Below are 22,962 nucleotides of genomic sequence, written 5' to 3' on the forward strand. Positions count from 1 at the left end.
CATACTGAGATATACAGCAGTGGTTCCCAACCTTTTACATTACCCATTTACTGACTTCTTCAAGTTTGTGTTACCCACATCAAGTGCAAGTACAGTAGTATATATCTGTGATAAAACAACATAAATTCCATAAAACCTAATTTTAACATTATATTGTAGTTGAACAAGGTAACAATTTTTCCATATTTATCCTAAAATTCTTATCATCTACACACTTAAAAGAAAAAAGAACAAAGTGCATGTTTAATGTGCTTTCTACATAGACTGATGTAATGAAATGGTGATAAACTGTTGAAAATTATCACTTGATTGAGTCAGCCATACCAGCTGGTATGGCTGTGATGTGTTGGGCATCTCAAAGTTGCCAAATCAATTTTTTATTTCAAAATTTTAAGAAATACTAATATAAATCCCAAGATCCCAATTTTCTATAATTTACAGCTGGATTATTCCTGAATGTATTGCTGTGCTGCACCCTCAGGATGCCTGGCAGCCAGAAACACTCATGTTTGTGGGTCCACCGTGGCTGTGCCGAGCAGGGCGGTGGATAACATGACAATCAGGCCCAGGACAGGACAGAGACAAAGGCGAAACCAAAGACTGTACTTTACGAAACCAGGCACTTTAATGATACAGCACAGTGCAGAGACGCAATACTTCATTCACTCCAGCAGGCAGGGACAGAATCCCCTTCAGTCACAGCCTCAGGCAGTTTCCTCGTGACACAGCACTGTACATGCACACCACTGTCTCAGCACAACATTTTTTTATATGCAACTACAGTAGCACATAAAAGGCACACCAATTCACAAAGGCAATGGAGAGCAGGGTACATTGAGGAACCACACTGGCCAGGTGACACACCTCTCCTGTCTTCTCTGTCTTGATGGCTCACTGCCATGCCCACCACCTGCTGTTTGTCCAGTATGATATGTGTCTGTTTTCCTCTCCAATTTCTCTCACATCCATACTGCACAATCAATTATATTTTTGCACACACATTCATAGCAATATGAATGCCTTTATTCTCAGCCCACCATTACCAACTCAAATGATCTAAATTACTCACTTGTGGGTAATTACCTATATGTTGGGAAACACACACACACACACACACACACTATATATATATATATATATATATATATATATATATATATATATATATATATATATATATATATATATATATATATATATATATATATATATATATAAATAAAATAAAAGTGATAGTCTTTTCCTTATTAACAAATGTTACCTATTCCATGGATCAACAGGTTTGAAAAATAGCACCATTTTCCTTTCAAAACCACTGTTTTTACTGGGATGATTGCAGAAAGGCAGATTTGTTCATAATATGGATCACAGACAGAAAACATATCTACCATAATCAACACAGGTCATCATAACATGCAATAACTTTTCTGATCTTACATAATGTGTTTCTTATAAAAATTCTAATCCCTAAATATAGGCCTTTGATAAATACCTGAAACCCACTTCTTAAGTCTTCATCCACTGATAAAACATTGAGTATATAAACAAAAGGAAGATTTAGACAATAAAGATCACAGAGCAACATGAGTGCCAATGGCTGACACCTGGAGCTCCACACTGGAGAGAGAGAGAGACCAGCCATTCATCCTATTGATGGAATGAAGTGGCTAACATACACCAACATATTAAACTGTATCCATGAAGTATATCAATATTTGAAAGATTAAGATGATAGTGACAATAGAAGTATTAGATCATTTAAAACCTAACTATATAGTAATAATCTTTTATACATTTTGGACTTCTCCTGGCATAGAGTGAATAAAATAGCTGGTTATAAAATATTATGCCTTAACCTAACATAACTGACGAGATGACAGCCACGCAACAGTTGCCTTTAGCACTGCCACAGCCTGGTTGCAGAGTATGAGTCGTGGGAATCAGGACTGGTTTGCCTTTTTGTAATGTTCCAGCAAGTGCTTCTTGTAGGCTGTCTGATTGGCCCAGAGCTCTGCAGCATGGCCATTGAGGGGACTGTCATTATTGGGTTCTGGGGGTGGAGAATGAAGGAAAGGAGCATGCATTACATCACTGTCTCACATATCTATCAATCTATATCTAACATCTATTTCTAAGAGCCAGTTCCACAGTTTGGCCTGAGCATTTAGGGCTATAGCCCTGAATGTTTTATGAATAGCCCCAGATCTCAATTTTTTCAAGCCCCATAAATTGGCCCTAAGGTATGTCAGAGAGGCCTCATGTTTCAAGGTCCTCATTATGCCCCTCCTAAGGGGATAAACACAATAAATTTCTATAGAGCAACAACCAAACACCTAAGGAGAGGAAGGCTGGGATGTAATGAGACAGCTAAGCCACAGTAAGCCAAGATAGCAGAGATAATGCCATGATTATATCAGTAACTACCAGTACTTAGTGGTTACTTGACGTAAGACATTAACCATCACGTCAGGTGTCACCTTACAGTACACTACAGCTACTCACATTCAGGTCCACTATGTGTAAGGTGCCATGGGTCTCATTACCCAAAACAGCCCTCACAAGCTCTAAAGAGGAAACAGGTTTACATTTTTTCCCATTGTAAAATGAGACAACTATGGTACTTCCACGGAGTCTCCAAACATACCCTTCCTCACAATCTACATAACATATGATATCCTTTTTAAATGTCTTTACTGTTATATAACTATAGTACTGGTCCTTCACCATTACCTGGAGAGAGAGAGAGAGAGAGAGAAAAAAAAAAAAATGAGGTACAGATTTACCATCTCTACTGTTATGAGATGGTGCAGTGACTTACCTCCAAGCAGTGACTGTATGGAGAGCAAAATAGCTCGCACATCATAGGATGCTGACCACTTTTCCTTCAAGATGTCAAGGCAGATGTTGCCATGCAAGTCAACATTGGGATGAAAGCAAGTTGTAATGAATTTGACAGTGGGTGCTGTGTAGGGGTAACTGCTGGGGAACTCCAGGGACAGACGGTAAGACAGCCCTTCATACACCTGAAGGACAAAGGTGATGCACTGAAGACATAACAAACATACGCGCATAAGAAAATAAGGGAAGCTGCAAGAAGCCATCAGGCCTACATGTGACAGTCCCTGTATGAAACAAACCTACCTATTTCCTCTTATCATCACCATCCTATCATGTGTTAAAATAACCTCAAGTTAGGGAAAGCATCCTCTCATGGCTTGCTTAAACTGATGGGGCAATGCCACAGCTTTTTTCATGAATTTCTACTTGACGACCATGCCACAACAAGTGTGACCATGCTTCCAACAAGTGTGGACTCACTGTGGAGGCTGGGCCAGTGATGGTGCCCACCCATTTGAAAAGGTTGTCTCCATCAGGAAAGGCAGAGATGCCTTTGTCCTTGGAGATCATGAGTGTCATGAGCTCATGCTGCAGTCTGTAAAGAACACCTCAATGTTAATGATGCATATAATCGACTGGTAGCATGCAGTAAGAACCATGGAAATGTTCCCATGAATCTGTGATAGAAATTCTGTGATAATGGTAAAACAATTGGGCATATTGAATGACCAATTATAAGTTTGTATACCAAAACTAATTCCAGAGATACTGTACAGTTTCGTATCTCAAATTACAATTTCATTCTTCACCCTCACTCTTTGTGAATTAATACAAGTCACTGCTTCAAACCAGTGGTCTCCATTCAGTACCATTAAGAGTACACAAATGTCTTTCAAATAACAAGACTTTCAGGTCTTAAGTATATTGTGTGATTCACTAAAATACCCTGCATTACTGATGGTTTTAAACATAACCATCATTGTTAACATGTTGGCATACATTGAAAAGACACATTCTTAACCACAAAATGGTTAAATGTAAGCAAAATCCTTACAATAGGACCATGCATGATTTATGAGCAACTAGCATTAAACCCAAATGTGTTACACAATAGGAAATATGAAGAGAGAGGAAAATAGTCTGCAGAAAGCAATATTAAGGCTGAAAGTTCAAAATCCCATTGGTAGCTATGAGGCTGGTCAAGTCCACAAGCTCAAACACACCAGCAATAGGGTGACACACCAGCAATAACTGCATTTAGGTGGATACAAAGAAAGAAAAGTTGTCCAGTTAAGCAATTAAAGGCTGAAATAGCACCTATCACCTAGATCTGCCCAAAAGGTAATCACTCTAAACCACCCGCTGTTGAATCGGCACCATCTCCACACCTTTGTAGCACGGCTGCCAAACATTTTTCACTAGAGGGTGGGGTTCGCCAGACAAAAGATTACCACATACAAAAAAGACTGGGAAGAATATTCTGATAATAACTAACTTTGTATTCTGGTAACTAAGCTGAAGGAGCAAAGCTAGAGACACAAACTTGAACAAATCTTCCAGTTTTAAATTTGAATAACTTCTGAATCCATCGCGGCACATGGAAGGGAAGGAGAGCCATTTCTCCCTCTTTAGTCAGCTTATCTTTTCTATCCTAACACATTTAATTGAAAATAAACATTACTTCACCAATATAAGGCCATGCAGATACTACCAATATATAGAATTAACTAGAAAACTTGGCTAGAGATATTTCATACCGCACAGCCCCAGCCCAGTCCCGCCCATCCAGAGAAAGACTGTGGCCGTAATGTGCTGGCCAGGGATGTGTATACAGTGCGTCCTCAGAGGAGTTCAAAGAGACTAGGAGTGCAAGGAGCCAGAGTGGAGTGTCCAGACAGAGGTCCTAGCCAAGGTGGTGAGGTCCGATGTGGCGAGTGGCGCGCTGCAGTTAAAGGGCCATACAGGACATTTAAATTTCATGCTGTCTCACCTTTTGGTCACTGAGTGGCTGTCCCGCCCCGCCAGCGCCTTCTCCGGGCTGCTCTTGGCCACATTGCTGCTGGAGGCAGTCACAGGTGCGATATTCTGGGCCATGTTGAGAGGGACGCGGAGCTGTAACTATTCTCACCACAACAAATTCAAATCTACCATCAGAAGGGAGCGGTCCAATCAACGCCCTCCGCGCCGTGACGTCACTGATTAAACACCTCCCACGCTCTTGCCTTTTAAAAATTTCTCATTGAGATTAAACTGACAGTATATTGTGAAGATTAAATGCACACTTATTAAAAAAAATGTATTCCAAGAAAGTGACAGGTGAAACAAATGTGATATTGGAATTTTGATAATTTTATCGTTACCATCGCTGGAAACATTTTGAGAAGCACTCATTCACCCCCCCCCCCTCTCTCTCTCTCTCTCTCTCTCTCTCTCTCTCTCTCTCTCAGCAACTCCATTGGTCTGTTCTTCAGTGATCAAGTGGGCAGGGCAACAAATCACAAAAAAAGCAGGATTTTGTTTGGGTGGTTACACCGGCCGGCACTGCTGGTCCGGCAGTCCTGATCTGGGGACGGTAACTGTGTTGATACACGCTGTAGACGCAGCGACCACGGTGTTGTGGTGGTGTTGCTTGCTTCCCCTGTACAACACCAACCATTCATCACATGTAGCGGTTATCACAGGTAAGCAGTACGCGGCCACGTTTTTCGTTCCTCAGATATGATGAGTTGTTACTTGTAGTGCTTTAACAGTGACATATAGGAGGCGGTTAACCCCCCAACTCGGACCATTGCCTGTGCTGACCATTGCCAGCTCGGACCGGACGGCTGTCGTGTGCTAAAGTGTCCGTCTATGCAGAAATGTGCCTTGTGCTCAAACTCGTGTATCAAAGGGTCTATGGGGCTGATATCCCAACCAGAGCAAGCACGGTCATCATTTGTCATTATCAGTGTATTGTCAGTAGTCTTATAATCTATTATTTATCGAATATTTGAAACCTCCTCTAAGATCTGTTGGTATGCTTGTCCTAAATGAATCTAAATGGCATAGGTCCAGTTTATTGTAAATTCCTAGCAGTGTTTTAGGCTCCTAATATTAAATATTTAATTATTGTTTGTTTCTGCATAAATAGCTTTTCCATGTATATCATCTGGCCTCCCCCTCCCTTTACCTCCATCACCAGCAGTGGCTGTTATTGGAAGGAGATAAAATCAGCCTGTATTTCAAAGGACTGAGGATGGCACAGCATGCTTGTGAACTGAGCTTCCTCTCACGTTCTGATGGATCTGCATTATATTCAATTGGTGAGTTTGTTATGGAATTTATATACATTATATATATAATAGGTTAAGCCTTTCTTCTTAAACAATGGCTGTAATGCAGAATCTGTATATTGCACTGAATTTTGAAAGCCATTTTAAGTATATATATGAACTAAGGCAAAAGATTTCATGCATGTATGTATATTTTGCATGAATTGGTGACAATATTACTGTTAGGGTTATAATGGTCACCTGGATTGCCACTGCAGCTTACATTTTGTGGGTATGCAAATATCAGTATTACCCTGTGTTATCTCAGCAATAAGCAAAACTTATGTAGTGTGAATAGTGAATTTGTTGTATAGCATTAATCAATATATTAATTTATATCTGCCCATCTATCTCTCTGACATCTCACTCCTTTCAGACATCCCCCAAAGAAAGTAGTGGACATGGCATCACTTCCTATCCAGACATTCCCTTCTTGTTTGTTCAAGCACTCTGCCTCTGCTAACACCTCTTTCATGGGTGCAGTCATTTACCCCATTCTTCCATCTTCCAAGTGCCCTTCCTTTCCTGTTCGCACTTTCAACTTTGTTCGTGTACACTTTGCTCTTCATCGTCTCAATATGGCCATTCTTTAAACCTCTCTTTACGTCCAGACACATTTCTCCCCTTCCTGATTGTTGCAAATGATGTTTCCACAGTTATTTTCAAATGCAATCTTTTTAGTAAAAATCATGTTTCTGCAATGATATGTGTTTGTCCAGAAGATTCATGGAAATGTGATTTTACAGTAACCATTATATTGAGCATGTTAGGTAGATTGCCTTGAACATCATTGGAAACCATATGTACTTTAATATTATACCATGCTCCTTGGTTTACCTAGAAAGTACACTGCACTAAAACTCCTCCTCAGGCTTGAATGTAGCCCTGGCATCAGTGAATGGCCCTGGTGATGTCAAGGTGTCTAATCGTCTGTATAATCGCTCCCACCTGGAGGTCTGTTACAGTCCCTCTACTGGTCACTCTAGTAAGTACTGCTTGGTGCTGTATCAGATTCTATGAAGGAGTAAAGATACCTGAAATGCAGCTATTTGTCACCACCATTACCTCATTGTTGCCTTTGGCACTGTGGTTCTTTCTGATAAGTTCTTTAAAGAGACAGCTGTAGCAGAAATGTCCATGATAACTTTTGTATGCATAACACTGGTGTTTTGTTTTTGTACTTTGCAAACTGCTCCACTCTCTTCTCCCACAATAAAATGAGTCGCAGCCTCTCATTTGTACTCTATATGTCCCTAGTCAGAATTTCATGTGTGTTGTTTCTATACCCTCCCTTTCTATAATTATGTTAGATCACTGTATTCTGTCTTATCAGTTTTTGAAGTCTATAATTCACTCAACATCACATAAGGTATAGGATAGCAAGGAACACCTTTTACATAAAATATGAAAAGTTTGACTTTGCTCAACTATGAAATTTGAGTTTTGCAGTTTTTTGAATCATAATTTATTTGGACAGACAAGCAAATTTAAATATCTGGGGAGCAAAGATTGCAGAAGCAGGTGTCAGAGTCAGGCATTAATTCTCCTACCAGCATGTAAAAACTTAATTTTCCTCTAAAAAGTATAGTACATGATGTTCTTGTGAAGAATGTGTTGTATTATGGCTTTCCTGTATTTTGGAATGGCAAACCAATATATGAATGGCTGACGGTGACAGCTCACATGGAGCTTGCCCTTCCAAATAATGGTGATGGTTATGGCCACGTGACCACATGTCTTGCATTCATTAAAATAAGAATAAGGGTAAATAATTGTGACTTGAAGATGGTTTTCAAACTGTTTCATTGTATATTATTGTTGTGTGTACACTCATGTCTTGTATATTTCAGTGATCAGAGAGCGTGCGCTTGAGTCCATCATCATGCGCACTGTGGAACAAGCAATCCTGGTTCACCTGCACCCAAGGACAGCCATCAATATCACCATACAAGAGATGCAGTCAGATGGCTTGGTAAGAGATGAGCAAAGAGGAACAGAAGGATCTGGTGAAAGAGAGAAAAGGGAAAGGAAGGGGGAGATTACTCTGGCCTATGTTATTTAGAGAACATTTCCTTGTCTACACTGTGCTCCCATTAGTGCACATTTCTTTCAAAAGTATTTTTGGAAGAAATCCTTGCTAAAGGAAATTAATTAATGTCAAAATATACATAAATTACTTTTCAAAATTATCAAATTACATACAGTGATTACACATGCAATCAGTTGTTTTTGCTTCTAAAGTACACACACACACACACACACACACACACACACACACACACACACACACACACACACACACACACACACACACACACACACACACACACACACACACACACACACACACACACACACACACACACACACACACACACACAGAGAGGAAGGAAGGAAAGATTGCTGGTCTTTTTTGTGTTCTTCAAGGTCACAGCTCCCTGGGTACACAATACTTCTTCCAAAAATATTTTTGAAAGAAATGTGCACTAATGGCAGTGCAGTATAGCCAAGGAAATGTTCTCTATATAACATAGGCTAGACTAATCTCCCCGTTCCTTTCCCTTTCCTCTCTTTTACCAGACCCTTCTGTTCCTTTTTCCGGTAGATGAAGTGGGAAAGGAGATCAACCCAATGTACATATCTTTACCTGGCCAAAGATAAAATTACTTTTGTGTAAAGTAAATCATTGATATACATCTTTGTTAGAATTTTGGCTTTTTTTTTTTATCTTTTAAGTCATGAGAAATATAGTTATGAGTAATGTGGGGATTAATCTTCATATTAAGTTGATGAATATGAAAAGGAAGTGATGTACATACTACCTCAAATAACAAGCTTCCTGTGTATCAGGCACTGTCAGCCAGTGTGAATGCAGCTTGTATGGCCCTGCTGGATGCTGGGATACAAATGAAGACGACTTTTGCTGCAGTCACTTGTTGCATTACTCCAGCTGGCACTGTCATCATTGATCCTACAGAGGCTGAAATACAGGTATGTGTAAAGAACTTGTTTTCCTGTGTATTGTGGGATTACAAGATTTTTTTATTTATTGATTTTTTCAGATGTTTTACTTAGCATTTTGGAATCCCAATGTTTCCCATATAGTTATAAACTACCTGCAGACAATATACAAGTGGTATCGGTATAGTGTGTAGCACCTTGAAAAAGACAGATTTCTCCACATAAAAGTAGGTAATGATACTGTGTGTGTCTTTCATCATAAGTGCAGTAATATAGATTACATATATAGTAATTGTGAGTACATGATGTTCTTACTTGAGGCAATAAAATGTTATTATAAGTCATTGCTAGGAGTGGTAAGATTTGTTTTCCTGACAAACAAACCCATTGTGCTTTGCTTCTTCACATTGATTTAAGACTTATGCTGTGTTTTAACAGTGTATTGTGCTGAGAACTTTCACATCCTTCATGAATGGATCATTGCTTAATGTTAAAGGAAGAATTTTACTTGCTGTCAGCCACAGCACAAACTTCATCGTGTTCACTGCCTTGCGTGTTTGTTTACATTTGTGGCTCGGCCAGAGAGCAGCCCAGATCATTACCACCCTCACCCTTTCTGCACCTTGTTCCATGGTATTGTTCAGTGCCTCAAAAACTCAATTTCCCCATCTATCAACTCGACACAACCTTCCAGACAACTATCCCCTCTTCTTCAATGACACTCAACTGTCCCCCTCCTCTACACTGAACAACCTTGGTCTGTCCTTTACTTATAATCTGAACTGGAAACTTCACATCTCATCTCTAGCTAAAACAGCTTCTATGAAGTTAGGCATTCTCAGACATCTCTGCCCTGCTAACTCTGTACAAGGGCCTTATCTGTCCATGTATGGAGTATGGTTTACATGTCTGGGGGGGGGTTCCACTCATACTGCTCTTCTAGACAGGGTAGAATCAAAAGCTTTTTGTCTCATCAACTCCTCTCCTCTAACTGACTGTCTTCAGCCTCTCTCTCATCGCCGCAGTGTTGCATCTCTAGCTGTTTCTACTGCTATTTTCATGCTAACTGCTTTTCTGATCTTGCTAACTGCATTTCAAGACACTTATCTTTCAATTTTTGACTACCGCTTTGGACCCTTTTACGGGACTGGCTTTTCAGTGGGCATTTTTTTTATTGGATTTTTGTTGCCCTTGGCCAGTGTCCCTTCTACATAAAAAAAAAAAGTCACATATGTATGTCAAGGCCTAATCTCATGTCTCACTTACATCATTACCTAATAATTTCTTGTGGCAGGAGAGTGTGGCTGAGGCAACGTTTGTGTTTGAGAGTAGTGGTGAAGCCAGTGTGTTGACAGCCCACCAGGATGGCCGCCTCAGCTATGAAGATTTTAAGAAGTGCCTCCACCAGTGTCAGGTGGCCTCCAGGGATGTGTTTGCTTTTTATCGCAGGATGACAGAGAAAAAGTACCAAAATGAGGCAGAAAGCTGAATGTGTTGAGTTGTGAGTGGTGAAGAAGGGACAGAATGTTGCAGCATTAAACCAGAATGTGTGAGTTTGGTGAGTGGAATGCATCACAGTGCTGCTTATTATGAAGTGATGTAATTGTTTGATATTTGTTGATGTAATTAATATGATTTTTTTCTAATTAAATACAATTCAGGCATTCTAGTGAGAGGAGCAGTAAACATCTCTCTCATTGTTGTTCATGTCATGAAGCTGAATTTTTCATGTTACATTTATTTACCTTATTTGCATTTCTTTTCATTGATAGTTGAATACCATTTTCTTCCAGTGTATGTATGTGATGAAAACATCATTTATTCATTCAGGTGTGTAAAAGGAAACCACAAATGAAGTTATACTTTTTATATAATAAATATCACAAAATACATGTGTTATGTTGTGTTTTGTATGCTGCCTAGACTGTCGTAATGAAATAACAACCTTAGTGATCCAGTTATCTATCAATATCTGGCACCTGCTGGATGACAGCAGGCAAGTTTTATGAATTCTTGTTCTTGCATGCTATCATTATCTTTTTCTCCCCCATCCATCTTTCACATACTGTCATTCCTTTGCAAGCATTGATATTTCAAGTCATGCGACCTAATCTCTCCAATCTCTATGTATATCTTAGATGCCACTCTGTTATCTCTCCAGCTTGTTAATATTTTTTTTGTTTTGTTTTTTTGGTGACCAATAACCTTTTGAGTCTTCTGTATTTTCAGTCATCTGACCTTGACTTAGAAGTCACTCTTAGAAGACACTAAAAAACACATTTTTTTCTATTGATAAGTAATTTTTTTTTTGTCAATTTTCTACTTTCATCGTTTAGTCGTCTGTAATCCTAGAGGAAAATTTTCAATCACAAAAATTTTTGAAAATGTGTAGATAATAATCATATTTCACTTATAAAAAAAATTAAGACAGTAAAAAGAAAATCAAATATACTTTTTATGATACTAAATCGCCATTACTTCTCATATGCTGGACAATAATATATACCGGTTTTAGTTAAGCTGTTCTGCATGAAGATGGACTGATTGATTTTTGAAAAAAAACACACTTTATAAAGAATTGGGTAAGCTGTGCAATCTATATTTCAATATGGTGTTAAAATATGTTAACATGTACCCTTTAACATCAGAAACATGATATTCTTTTACACATGTAGGCAAGAACAAAAAAAAATAAAAATAAATAAATAAATAAAAAAAAAAAAATAAATAAAAGCTTCGGAAATCAAAAGAGGTGAGGATGATGAAAAAAGAGCACCTAATTATATACACCTACGAACATACTAATTACAGCTTTGCCTTCCTTCATGTTATCCTAATTTGGCTCTTAATAGGTGCAGCAGAGAGGTGAAAGAACTGACGGGTAAAAAATGTTGGTAGAGGGAGTATAGATAGGTAATTAAAAGGAAATGTTGGCGGATATTACACTGAAAATTCTCTCTCTCTCTCTCTCTCTCTCTCTCTCTCTCTCTCTCTCTCTCTCTCTCTCTCTTCATTCACATCACGTTAGTACCTCACAATCTTGTTCCACGCCCTGAACATTCATTCCACTTGCATCGGGTTAGCGAAGACACAAATTATTATTATTCCACAGTTAACCTAATCAACAAAGTCATAGAGTCTGGAGAGTCGTTTGAATTCGTCTCTTGCTTACACCGAGGCCATGAGTTTGGCCTAAAGGGGAGCATCTTGTGGGAGGAAGGCTTCAGATGAACGAGAGACAGGCTGTAGTGATATTCCTGGTCTTGCTTCATTTGGTAGCTTTGGTGGTGTGTGTGTGTGTAGTGGAGAGGCAGGGTTGACATCTCTCTCTCTCTCTCTCTCTCTCTCTCTCTCTCTCTCTCTCTCCTGTGCTGCACCTCGTTGTGCCCTTTCCCACCGTCCTTCATTAGGTTGCCCGGCTCTGTTCAGGAGATGCATAATGAGCTACAAAGAATCAGCAACATGTATAATATTAAAGAGAAGCAAGGCTGACTGCGCCGAACTATCAACTCTTTATTTCTATTATTGGACTACTTTCTTCTTTTAATATTCTTTTATCCTGACTTTTCTATTCCCATAAAAACAAAAAGCAAGCTGCCCAGATAACACAGGCTCTACCACGCGGTCTCTTCGCCCTAGCGGCGCGAGACGCGGGCATTACCAAGTGATCGCTAAAGAAGTGAAAGGAAGCTGCCTCTTTTTTACGGCACGCTTTCCTAGTAGAACATAACGATTCACGGGAAATATGACATTATGGATGTGTTGTCGCTGGAAGAGATAAACATGAAAAGTAAAAGGATGTAGAACCGCCCTTTGAAGATGGTCCTTAGAGCAAACATGAAGTAGGTTACATCGTTAAGGGTATGAGTCGTAGTTTCCTTCCTCGACCGTCCTTGTTAATCATTACAGTCTGATATCTTTGAATGAAATAATAAATGGGGAAAAGGAAATCACATTAAAATTTGAATGCGCTGGTTAAGTAATTTCCTCCAGCTGTTGTTACCTTCTCGTGTGTGTATTCATAGTCAAAAGTCGAGTAACATCCGCTCTACTGTAGTGCCGGGACGTAATATTAAGCTAATATAAGTAATATTAGGTTAATATAAGTAGAATCAAGTTAGTATAAGAATTATTGGTAAGATTTAGTCGTTAATACATCATGCATACATTCCCGAGACATGCAGACAGACAGACAACATGTTGGCGCCCGCGGGAAATGGGTGACCGATTTTCTTTATAAATAAAGGCTTGTAGCTAGAATTTTTCACCTTGTTACTCAGAAGAACAAATACACCAGGTCATGATATGAGTAAAGTAATGTAAACGTTTATTATACGGTTGAAACAAATAATTTGCCAATTACCTTGAAGAAGAATCTGAAAACAACAGAGGTTCGTAGCGTGGGGACGCCAGTCCGATTTCCCGTTTAAAGAGATCTTGTCTTGGTTACACTACAAGTACGTCGCTCTAAGTTTGAAGTAATTAATATTCATATTTGTAAATATATTTTCTTATCAGTACATCACTCAGAGAGATCTTGGCATGCTTACACTACAGGGAAGCCAGTGGAAGTAAAGGAAAAGTCTGTCTGTGCGTCCCACGTGTGTGTGTTTGGTTAGGTATACTTAATAGTGTGAGAACGGAAAGTTTAGTTCACGGATTATTAAGGTTGAGCAGTATTTCTAGTTATCATACGGGGACGAAACCACCTGGTTCGATCCTCGAAACGCTGATTAGGCTGTGTTATACCAGGGTTATTGGAAAATGTAATAAGGAGATTGTTTATTCTTAAGTAAGCACCAGTGGATTATTTTTCAAGTCACGTGCGTGAATAATACTACCCTCGCCAGGTGAATGAGACTGTACACTCATGTAATATCCAAGCACTAATGCACATTATTGTTATTGGTGAATGTATGAAGTATGTCAAGTGATTAGTTCGGCCAGTATTTACACTATTGTAATGAAATCTTCAACGCTACTAAAAGGATACTTTACGCTACCTGATGTAATATGAATGACATGTGAATTAGTATTAACGCTACCACAAGTGAAGGAAAAAATAGACCATAAATCAGCGAGTGTGGATATTTCCTCACCAACTAGTGAAAAAAAAAAAAAAATAATAACCCCAGACTTTCGAGTGGCACACAGGAGAGGGGCATTGCACTACTTCCACTGTGTTTAAGCTAAGAATCTATGGGACCTATCAGAGCTCAGGTTTTGAAAGGAGTCTCAGCAGATCAATGAACTTCAGATTGAAAAATGCGCAGAGTAGCGGAAGTGAGTGCAGAGATTGTTCGATTGTCAGCCACTCAGCCATGACGCAGTATGTAGCGCTGTGTATCTATCTCGGTGTGTTATTAGTCCTGGAAAGTTACGTAATTATATGTTATAACAGGAATTACTTAGGTCTTTCATCATTGCGGGGAATGACTCAGTATACCTATTTATCTATTTTTTTCTTTTATTTGTTGTTTCATTGTATATTTCTGCCAGAAAAATCGCGTGATTTTCAGTTTTGCGTGCAGGGAATACTGGAAATGTGTTGAATTAGATGACGTGAGTTGATCATCTGCCTCTCACTCTATAAATACGCAATTCCTAAGCCAAGTTCAGCTGATTAACTACATATTTTTGTCTCTCTGCCTGCCTGCCTGCCTATCCGTCTGTCTGTCTCTGAGTTTACTACTGCATTCACCACAATTATCACGACCACCACCGCCTCCCACTACTACTACTACTACTACTACTACGTACACTATTTGAAAATACACACACACACACACACACACACACACACACACACACTGTCACACACGTGACTACTCTACCACGGAACCAGGTGCTTGCCTCTCAACTCGTGGCGCTGCCACGTGTATAGCTTGAGGCATACTGGATACGTGACCTCTAGCAGGCTACCAAGCCGATAACGAGGGGTGGAGTTCCATCGAGCTTCAGTCTCCTCCAAGGGTCGCTATAGCTCTGAGGTCGCCTTGGCATACCCTGGGAGTTTCATATACACTCGAGAGCGGTGGTAAGAGTTACACCAGTGTTACACACACACAAACACATTTATATTTATTTTCTATTATGTATATGTAAAGGTGTTTATTTTTGTAATTTGTATCTATATGCATTTACTAACTTGGCTTAAGTTATTAACTGAACCAGTCTTTTAAGTTATTCAGTCCAGTTCAGATTGCCACTCCTTGTTACTTACTTTTACTTACTTAAATAATCTTCAATTTTTTGTTACTTAATTTAAGGGCCGACTTTAAGATATTAAATAGCAGTTAAAATGTCTCCTTTTCTCTTTTCTTTTAACCCTTCCATTGTTAGTGTGAGCAACACCCCTTCATGGTCCATCCCCTAGAGTTCAGTGTATGCTCACACGTAACAACACACACACACTTTCTTCAGGAGTAGTGTCGTTTTATACGTGAGTTTTATGGTCAATAAAATTTCTCTCTCGTCATGGTGGGCGGAAAAGTATTGTGCAAGAGCGGGTTTATGGAATTATTTGTTTTCCAATTGTTGTTGATTTCTTCTAAAAATATTCTGACATTAACGAGTTTTTAATTTCTCATAGGAAGTTTTAAATGTAAGACTTAAGTATAGTTTTAGCAGGACTCAAATAGAACCTTTGCACGAGTTTTACGTTCACGATTCTAACCCTGGATCATACGCCCCTTTTCCCTTGCCAAAAACCACCACTAAAGATACTTGCCAAAAACCACCACTAAAGATACTCAAGTCTGTCCTGACGTGAGAATTTCAATACAGTCTTAGTCTTTGAAATCGCACACAAAGTAATACCTGTACAAGAAAACGAAATCCTTAGAACACGCTACGTATTTCCTTCTCCCATATTTTTTTTTTCCTTCTATCTTTCAAAACGTATCGATATTGACTTCAAAAGAGATTATCAAAGGCCTTTTCGGAATTGGAATGTGCTTTTTTCATTTTTTTTTTTGCTTATGAATTCTCAGGCGTCATATTTTGCTTGCTTCCGCACTGAGAGAGAGAGAGAGAGAGAGAGAGAGAGAGAGAGAGAGAGAGAGAGAGAGAGAGAGAGAGAGAGAGAGAGAGAGAGAGAGAGAGAGAGAGAGAGAGAGAGAGAGAGAGAGAGAGAGAGAGAGAGAGAGAGAGAGAGAGAGAGAGAGAGAGAGAGAGAGAGAGAGAGAGAGAGAGAGAGAGAGAGAGAGAGAGAGAGAGAGAGAGAGAGAGAGAGAGAGAGAGAGAGAGAGAGAGAGAGAGAGAGAGAGAGAGAGAGAGAGAGAGAGAGAGAGAGAGAGAGAGAGAGAGGTGTACACGTTTATTTATTTTTGTCTTAATTGACTTTCGAGGTCTTTTTCATTCTTTATTTCCGGTGCGGCTAAAAAAACTACTCTCTCTCTCTCTCTCTCTCTCTCTCTCTCTCTCTCTCTCTCTCTCTCTCTCTCTCATGGGCGAGGCGGTGTTGGCTTCAGGTCGTCTTTAACCTCATGTTTTAGTCCCCCTTTCTCCTCTCACTCCCCTTCTTCCCTCTCACTCCCATTGCTCCCCTCATTCTCTCACTCTCTTCTTCCTCCTCTCCCTCCTACTCCATCTCTTAAGTCACCCTTAGTTTCCCTTTCGTTTTCTCACCTTTTCCACTTCCTACCTTTCGTTCATCCTGCCTTCCCTTTCTTCCCTCCCTTTTTCTCTCACTCCCAGTTTCCATCTTCTCTCACTCTCTTCCTTCATTTCAGTTCCATAGTCATTGCTTTCCTCCTCTTCTCTCATTTCCTTCTGCCTTGTTTCACATCCCTCTCACCTGTTGTGTTCTCCTCCCTCTTCTCTCTTGTTCTTTCCTCCTCCTGCCTCCTTTGTCTCACCTCTTCCTATTCCCTTCGTTTCTCACCCTCCCCGGTCTCCCCTTTCTCATTTCCTTCCCTTCCCTCCTCTCCCTTCCTGGTATGATCCTCAGCTTCCCTTCCTTACTCCCCTCCCTGCTGCAAGCCTACCACAAGCCCCTGCAAAGCTACAGAGGAGCCTAACGCTCATCACTAATGCAAAGGCGAGTGAATGATTAAAGGGGGTTCATCGGAGGCCATACGAAATTAGATGGATAAATGTGTGTGTGTGTGTGTGTGTGTGTGTGTGTGTGTGTGTGTGTGTGTGTGTTCATAAATTGTACGTATGTATATTTGTTTATGTAAATGGTTGCGGAAAAACAGCAACATTTGTCCCTACAATAGCATACATAACCAAGCTATTCGCTGTTATGACGCACTGCTACAACAACTACTACAACTACTACTACTACTACTACTATCACCCATCCAGTACTTCAGTACTTACACCACCACCACCATCACCAACAACAACACCAACACTACCACCACCAACACACGCATAAATTTCACATCGGCCATGTCAACAGAATACATTTACGTGACGCATTATTAAAAGTCACGCATGCATTTAGTGGTGACAGAGGCGCGGGCATTCAATCCACATGTGGCTCTGCAGACGAGGGGAGGGCGGGGCGTGGAGCGATGGTTCTGATGGAGCATGGTGTGTTTGGCCAATATATTACTGGAGATCGGTAGGCTGTGCGTGTTATCAGGTAGTGCATCAGATTACTGGCTCGGCTAACACTGGCTGATGCTTCCTTGTTTGTCTCTTTGGGTAAGACATATGTGTGGTGAAAGTTTGTTCCCGTGCTAAAGTGATAGTTTTTCTCTTTAATTTTACTGTAGTGACGGTGATGAGGACTGAAAGTTGCTTCATCTGGCGACCTATTCCGCAAAACTGTGAATCATATTCTGAAACACTTCTGCGCCGCACCTCCACCACTCTGAAAAGGTTCTAGTTCAAGTTACATGGGTTTCCAAGGGTATTTTTGCGGTTCTAGTGGCAGATTGAGGAACTGGCTCGATTTTTTTAAACGTGGAGTTTGTATTTTTTAAACATTGCTCCAGCTCTGCGCTTCGGGTTAGGTCGACCAAACCGCAAGAAATCGGGAGTGTGGTGAGAGAGCGAAGCATCTCTGAATACGGCCCTGCGTTCGAACCCGTGCTTGCGGTACGCCTCAAGAATACTTATCACTGTCAATAATATATACAGGCAACAATGGCGAATACCGGTAAATACAGTCAATTTTTAGTTTCAAATAATAAAATAAATGGTGCCCCTATGCACCGTTAATACTGATGAAAGTTTCTGAAGCCTACTACACGCACTGCTTAAGACGAGTAGGTTGCCAGAGTACGATAGGCCAACCTTCATTTCCCGTGACCGGCGCAGTGCAGTGTGTTGTAGTGAGACTGAGCTGGTGTAAGCTTTATTTTAGTATCATAATGTTCTGTTGAAGCCTTATTACTGTATTGCAACGTTAATGTTCCAATGTACGCTTTATTTGTGCATTGTCTTATAATTGTGTTTGCTGTGTGCCACTGCTGGCTTAATTACTATATTTCTCTCCCCTGACAGGTCGTCTGACTGTGATTCCGACAGGTGGTGGAAGACACTGGTTTGGGGATTACTGTGTGTTGGGAGGAAGTTATCGGGGTTTACATTGACTGTAAGGCGCAGTGGACTCGCTTCTCGTGTTGCCTTTTTATTTTGCCGACCCAGCGACGCATCCACCACCACCACCACCACCGCCGTCACCGATCCTTCGACTCAGCCCATCGCTGCGTCAAAGGTAAATAGCAGTGATTACTTTCATTATGACATCATTGAGGTAGAACATGTGTTGTGTCGTGCATAAGTGACAGCAACAACAGCGAGAGAGAGAGAGAGAGAGAGAGAGAGAGAGAGAGAGAGAGAGAGAGAGAGAGAGAGAGAGAGAGAGAGAGAGAGAGAGAGAGAGAGAGAGAGAGAGAGAGAGAGAGAGAGAGAGAGAGAGAGAGAGAGAGAGAGAGAGAGAGAAGAGAGAGAGAAGAGAGAGAGAAGAGAGAGAGAAGAGAGAGAGAAGAGAGAGAGAGAGAGAGAGAGAGAGAGAGAGAGAGAGAGAGAGAGAGAGAGAGAGAGAGAGAGAGAGAGAGAGAGAGAGAGAGAGAGAGAGAGAGAGAGAGAGAGAGAGAGAGAGAGAGAGAGAGAGAGAGAGAGAGAGAGAGAGAGAGAGAGAGAGAGAGAGAGAGAGAGCCATTGTCCTCCATGCTCTGTGAAATTCAGTTTAGCTTAACGGGGACATTGTGAAAATATATAGGTTAGTGAAAATTAATAAAGAAAAAAATAATGAAGCAATTCGGGGCAGTTTTGGATATTACTGGGAGACAGAGGAGGAAAGATTGACTGATTGACTGATTGATTGATACTTGTATACCATAACAATAAAATACGACGCTGCTTTCTACGTCACACACAGTTCAGAGGAAGAATTGATTGACTGATTGAGTGATTGATTGATATTTAGGCAAGAGGTCACGCGGAGGGTTGTGTGGCGGTAGGGGTGTAGTGAATTGGGTGTCTGGACGCCCCTTGATGGAGTGGCAGCGAGGGAGGGGCGCGTGAGGGGCATTGGAGGCGTGTGGGGAGGGCGGGGTTGCGTCATGAGATGTGCTGGACGCGTCGCTCTGTTGACTGGCTGCTCATCTCTGTCCTAACTGGTAATAGATGGATGAATAAGTGGATGGGTGTGTGAAAGGGTGGATGGAAAGTTAAATACATTACTTTCTTTCATGACTGTTCAACTTTTTTGTCCCAGCTGGCGATAAATAGATAGGTAGATAGATAGATAAATTTTTAGATCACAGTATCATATGATATACAAACTGTAGAATATATGACAGTTTATGACAGTGATATACTTGTTAACTTATCTGAATCACCATAGACAATTTTAACAAACAGAAATTAAAGACAAATACTACAGATTTTGAACATGATCGCTTTTTTTTGTTTTGTCGGAAATGTGTATCAAACTATTTCGTGGACCTAGAGAGAAGCCATAGTCGTCAAAAGATTAAGCGTTATATTTTGAAACGTGGTTTTCTCAAAGACCACAATGTAGATCAGATTTTCACGATGCCTTTTTCAAATTATAATGCAGAATCTTTAACTGTTAAACTGTCACTCTGATTATTGAAACACTGTTGAAAGCCGTAATAAATCCCACCGAAGCTTGCTAAAAAATCGAGCTAAGGAGTTTAGAAGCCTCAGAAAAGTTTAAATTTCTGGATCACGTTCCTAAACTCTAACAAGCTGTATTTTTTTCTCTTATAGCAAAGTCTAATTGTTAAACTACCACTTGAACCATGTAAACACCATTGGAAACCTTAGTACCCTTCATAAGAACCTGTTAAATGTAGTGGAGATCAGAGTTCGAAATGACTGAGTGCGCAGTTAGCAGATAGGCACAGAGGCGCTCATCATGGAAGGGGAGATGAAAGTGTGAGGGAGAAACACTGGTTGCCTTGGGAACGAAAGTGTAGCGAGGGTATTGAGCTTTTGCAGTATTCTAATTGTATCACTCATTATGTCGAGAGAGAGAGAGAGAGAGAGAGAGAGAGAGAGAGAGAGAGAGAGAGAGAGAGAGAGAGAGAGAGAGAGAGAGAGAGAGAGAGAGAGAGAGAGAGAGAGAGAGAGAGAGAGAGAGAGAGAGAGAGAGAGAGAGAGAGAGAGAGAGAGAGAGAGAGAGAGAGAGAGAGAGAGAGAGAGAGAGAGAGAGAGAGAGAGAGAGAGAGAGAGAGAGAGAGAGAGAGAGAGAGAGAGAGAGAGAGAGAGAGAGAGAGAGAGAGAGAGAGAGAGAGAGAGAGAGAGAGAGAGAGAGAGAGAGAGAGAGAGAGAGAGAGAGAGAGAGAGAGAGAGAGAGAGAGAGAGAGAGAGAGAGAGAGAGAGAGAGAGAGAGAGAGAGAGAGAGAGAGAGAGAGAGAGAGAGAGAGAGAGAGAGAGAGAGAGAGAGAGAGAGAGAGAGAGAGAGAGAGAGAGAGAGAGAGAGAGAGAGAGAGAGAGAGAGAGAGAGAGAGAGAGAGAGAGAGAGAGAGAGAGAGAGAGAGAGAGAGAGAGAGAGAGAGAGAGAGAGAGAGAGAGAGAGAGGCTTCATAGTTTTCTTCGTTTTATTTCTCCGTCTTTTTCTCAGTTAGGTGGATTATGTGTTTTTAAGTTTTCGTCTTAGTTTTACGTATTACTTGTTTCGTTCTCTTACCTCTTCCTCCTCTTTCTTCTTTCTTTTTCTTTCTTCTTCTTCTTCCTTTTAGGTCACTGCACACAATTTGCAGACTCGTAAAAGCATTTAGTGTGTGTGTGTGTGTGTGTGTGTGTGTATCTGTCCAAATGTCAACACGTTTAGCCTTACAGTGCGCCTTTCGTTATCTTCCTTTAAATAAAGTAAAAGAAATTCAATTAAAATTTATCTGATTATTCTAAATATGTACATATTTAGAATATTATCTAGGGTTCTTAGGAGTGCGGCATAGGTAATAATCTTATTTAACTTAGTTGGAAATTAAAAAATCGATTTAAACATTTTCATCTGATAATTGGGATATGTTTTTTTAAGTCTCTCTCTCTCTCTCTCTCTCTCTCTCTCTCTCTCTCTCTCTCTCTCCTTGCGGTAAAGCTGCCGAAGTGGTTAATGGAGGTGAAGGACTGGAGGAAATGCATTGCTCAGGGGACATTATGGAGACACTCTTCAGGGACTACGGGGCGCCGAGGATTGGAAATACATAGGAAGGAAATTGCATTGTGATGGGACGTGATTCTTACTTGCATGTCGTATGTTCAGGCAGCGAAATGTATTAGTCGTTCTCCAGGGTGGCAATATTTTTCATTCATGTATATAAGTTTTTTTTTGTGTTAATGTATTGGGTTGTGGAGTCTAGAGAGAGAGAACAAAATTAATTTCCTGGTCTCTCTTTTCTTCTCTTCGTTGAATTAATTGGGTGGATATTAGAGAGTACATCCGTGTCACACTGGCGGACGAAACTATTTTTTTTTTAATTTTCAGTGTTTTGAATTGATCTGCTAACCATTTTTTTTTCTCCAATGAGACTTGCCGCAGTGAAACGGATGTACTTCTGAATGAATGCCTGTATGTCAGACTAACCATTTTTTTTTTCTCCAATGAGACTTGCCGCAGTGAAACGGATGTACTTCTGAATGAATGCCTGTATGTCAGACCTCTGAATGTCAACAAAGGACAGCTTCGGCAGTGGAAGGCTTTAGGTCTCGCTGAACTGCGTGGTGTTCGGAAGGCGCGGGTGATTCAAAATATGAATGAAAAAAAAACAAATAGTTTGTTCTAGTGTGTTCAAGGTTTTCTTAACTTTCCATTTCGCTATTTTATTTATTTTTACAAATATCTTTATCGTGATTATAACTAATTAATTAAGATAATAATTATGATAATAAATGATAAATAACAAAATTAACTAACTAGTCAATAATTTCTTAGCAGGCGCTGCAGCAACACTAAAATAATTCTGCAGAAAAAAAGGAAAGGAAATTCACCAAAAAGACTTGGCGGTTTGAGTCTCCTAACGAACATAATATGAACTCTTTGTTGGACACTTAATTTCATCCCTCACCATAAAATTAGCACTTAAATCCTGGTGACCATTCCACTCCTAGCCAACTAATGTCACGTTAATAAGTCTGTCGCTCACTCACTGATTTCCTGATAAATAATGACTAATGATTGGACTCTTAATCAGCTTCATCACCTGTTGCACTGAATTCTTAATGACTGCTATGCCGCTGCACCGACCAGAGTGGTTGTGTCCCGTCGTCACCTGCTCATTCAGGCGGGAAAGTTACAAGTTAATCTGAACACGTTACACTCTCTGCCTTTGTATTTTGAAACTGAACTCAAATGATTTTTTTTTTCATCATTTTGTTGTTGCTGTTGTTTTCTTTTCTTCATCATCATCATCATCATCTT

General features: G+C 40.2%; 2 protein-coding genes and 1 long non-coding RNA gene across 6 annotated transcripts in view; 2 read left to right on the plus strand and 1 right to left on the minus strand.

Annotated features, from left to right (window-relative positions):
• Positions 1-1,298: 1,298 nt before the first annotated feature.
• LOC135110549 (ubiquitin-conjugating enzyme E2 C-like) lies at positions 1,299-5,024 on the minus strand. The gene is made up of 4 exons (XM_064022972.1): positions 4,829-5,024; positions 3,319-3,433; positions 2,819-3,023; positions 1,299-2,050 (listed from the first exon to the last, which is right to left on the minus strand). The coding sequence occupies exons 1-4, from the start codon at positions 4,930-4,932 to the stop codon at positions 1,941-1,943; spliced, it is 534 nt and encodes a 177-aa protein (XP_063879042.1). The 5' UTR covers positions 4,933-5,024; the 3' UTR covers positions 1,299-1,940.
• Positions 5,025-5,376: 352 nt separating this feature from the next.
• LOC135110548 (exosome complex component RRP46-like) lies at positions 5,377-11,007 on the plus strand. Of its 2 annotated transcripts, none has more exons than XM_064022970.1 (6): positions 5,377-5,519; positions 6,020-6,140; positions 7,021-7,134; positions 8,000-8,121; positions 9,000-9,140; positions 10,405-11,007. In XM_064022970.1, exons 2-6 carry the CDS (start codon positions 6,074-6,076, stop codon positions 10,597-10,599), a joined length of 639 nt encoding a protein of 212 aa, XP_063879040.1. In that variant the 5' UTR covers positions 5,377-5,519; positions 6,020-6,073; the 3' UTR covers positions 10,600-11,007. The 2 variants fall into 2 exon arrangements, with proteins under 2 accessions (XP_063879040.1, XP_063879041.1); XM_064022971.1 differs by having other exon boundaries at positions 5,379-5,519; positions 6,023-6,140.
• Positions 11,008-15,065: 4,058 nt separating this feature from the next.
• The window catches only part of LOC135110551 (uncharacterized), a 43,916-nt gene continuing 36,019 nt past the window's right edge, over positions 15,066-22,962 (plus strand). The window contains exons 1-3 of one of the 3 annotated variants that reach the window (XR_010273306.1): positions 15,073-15,147; positions 18,570-18,783; positions 21,643-21,911. This is a non-coding gene — a long non-coding RNA (uncharacterized LOC135110551). Of the gene's footprint in view, positions 15,148-18,569; positions 18,784-21,642; positions 21,912-22,962 lie in introns of those variants that run through there. The other 2 variants (XR_010273308.1, XR_010273307.1) reach the window with 2 other exon arrangements.

Source organism: Scylla paramamosain, chromosome 20 (genome assembly GCF_035594125.1).
Source record: "Scylla paramamosain isolate STU-SP2022 chromosome 20, ASM3559412v1, whole genome shotgun sequence".
NCBI lineage: Eukaryota > Metazoa > Arthropoda > Malacostraca > Decapoda > Portunidae > Scylla > Scylla paramamosain.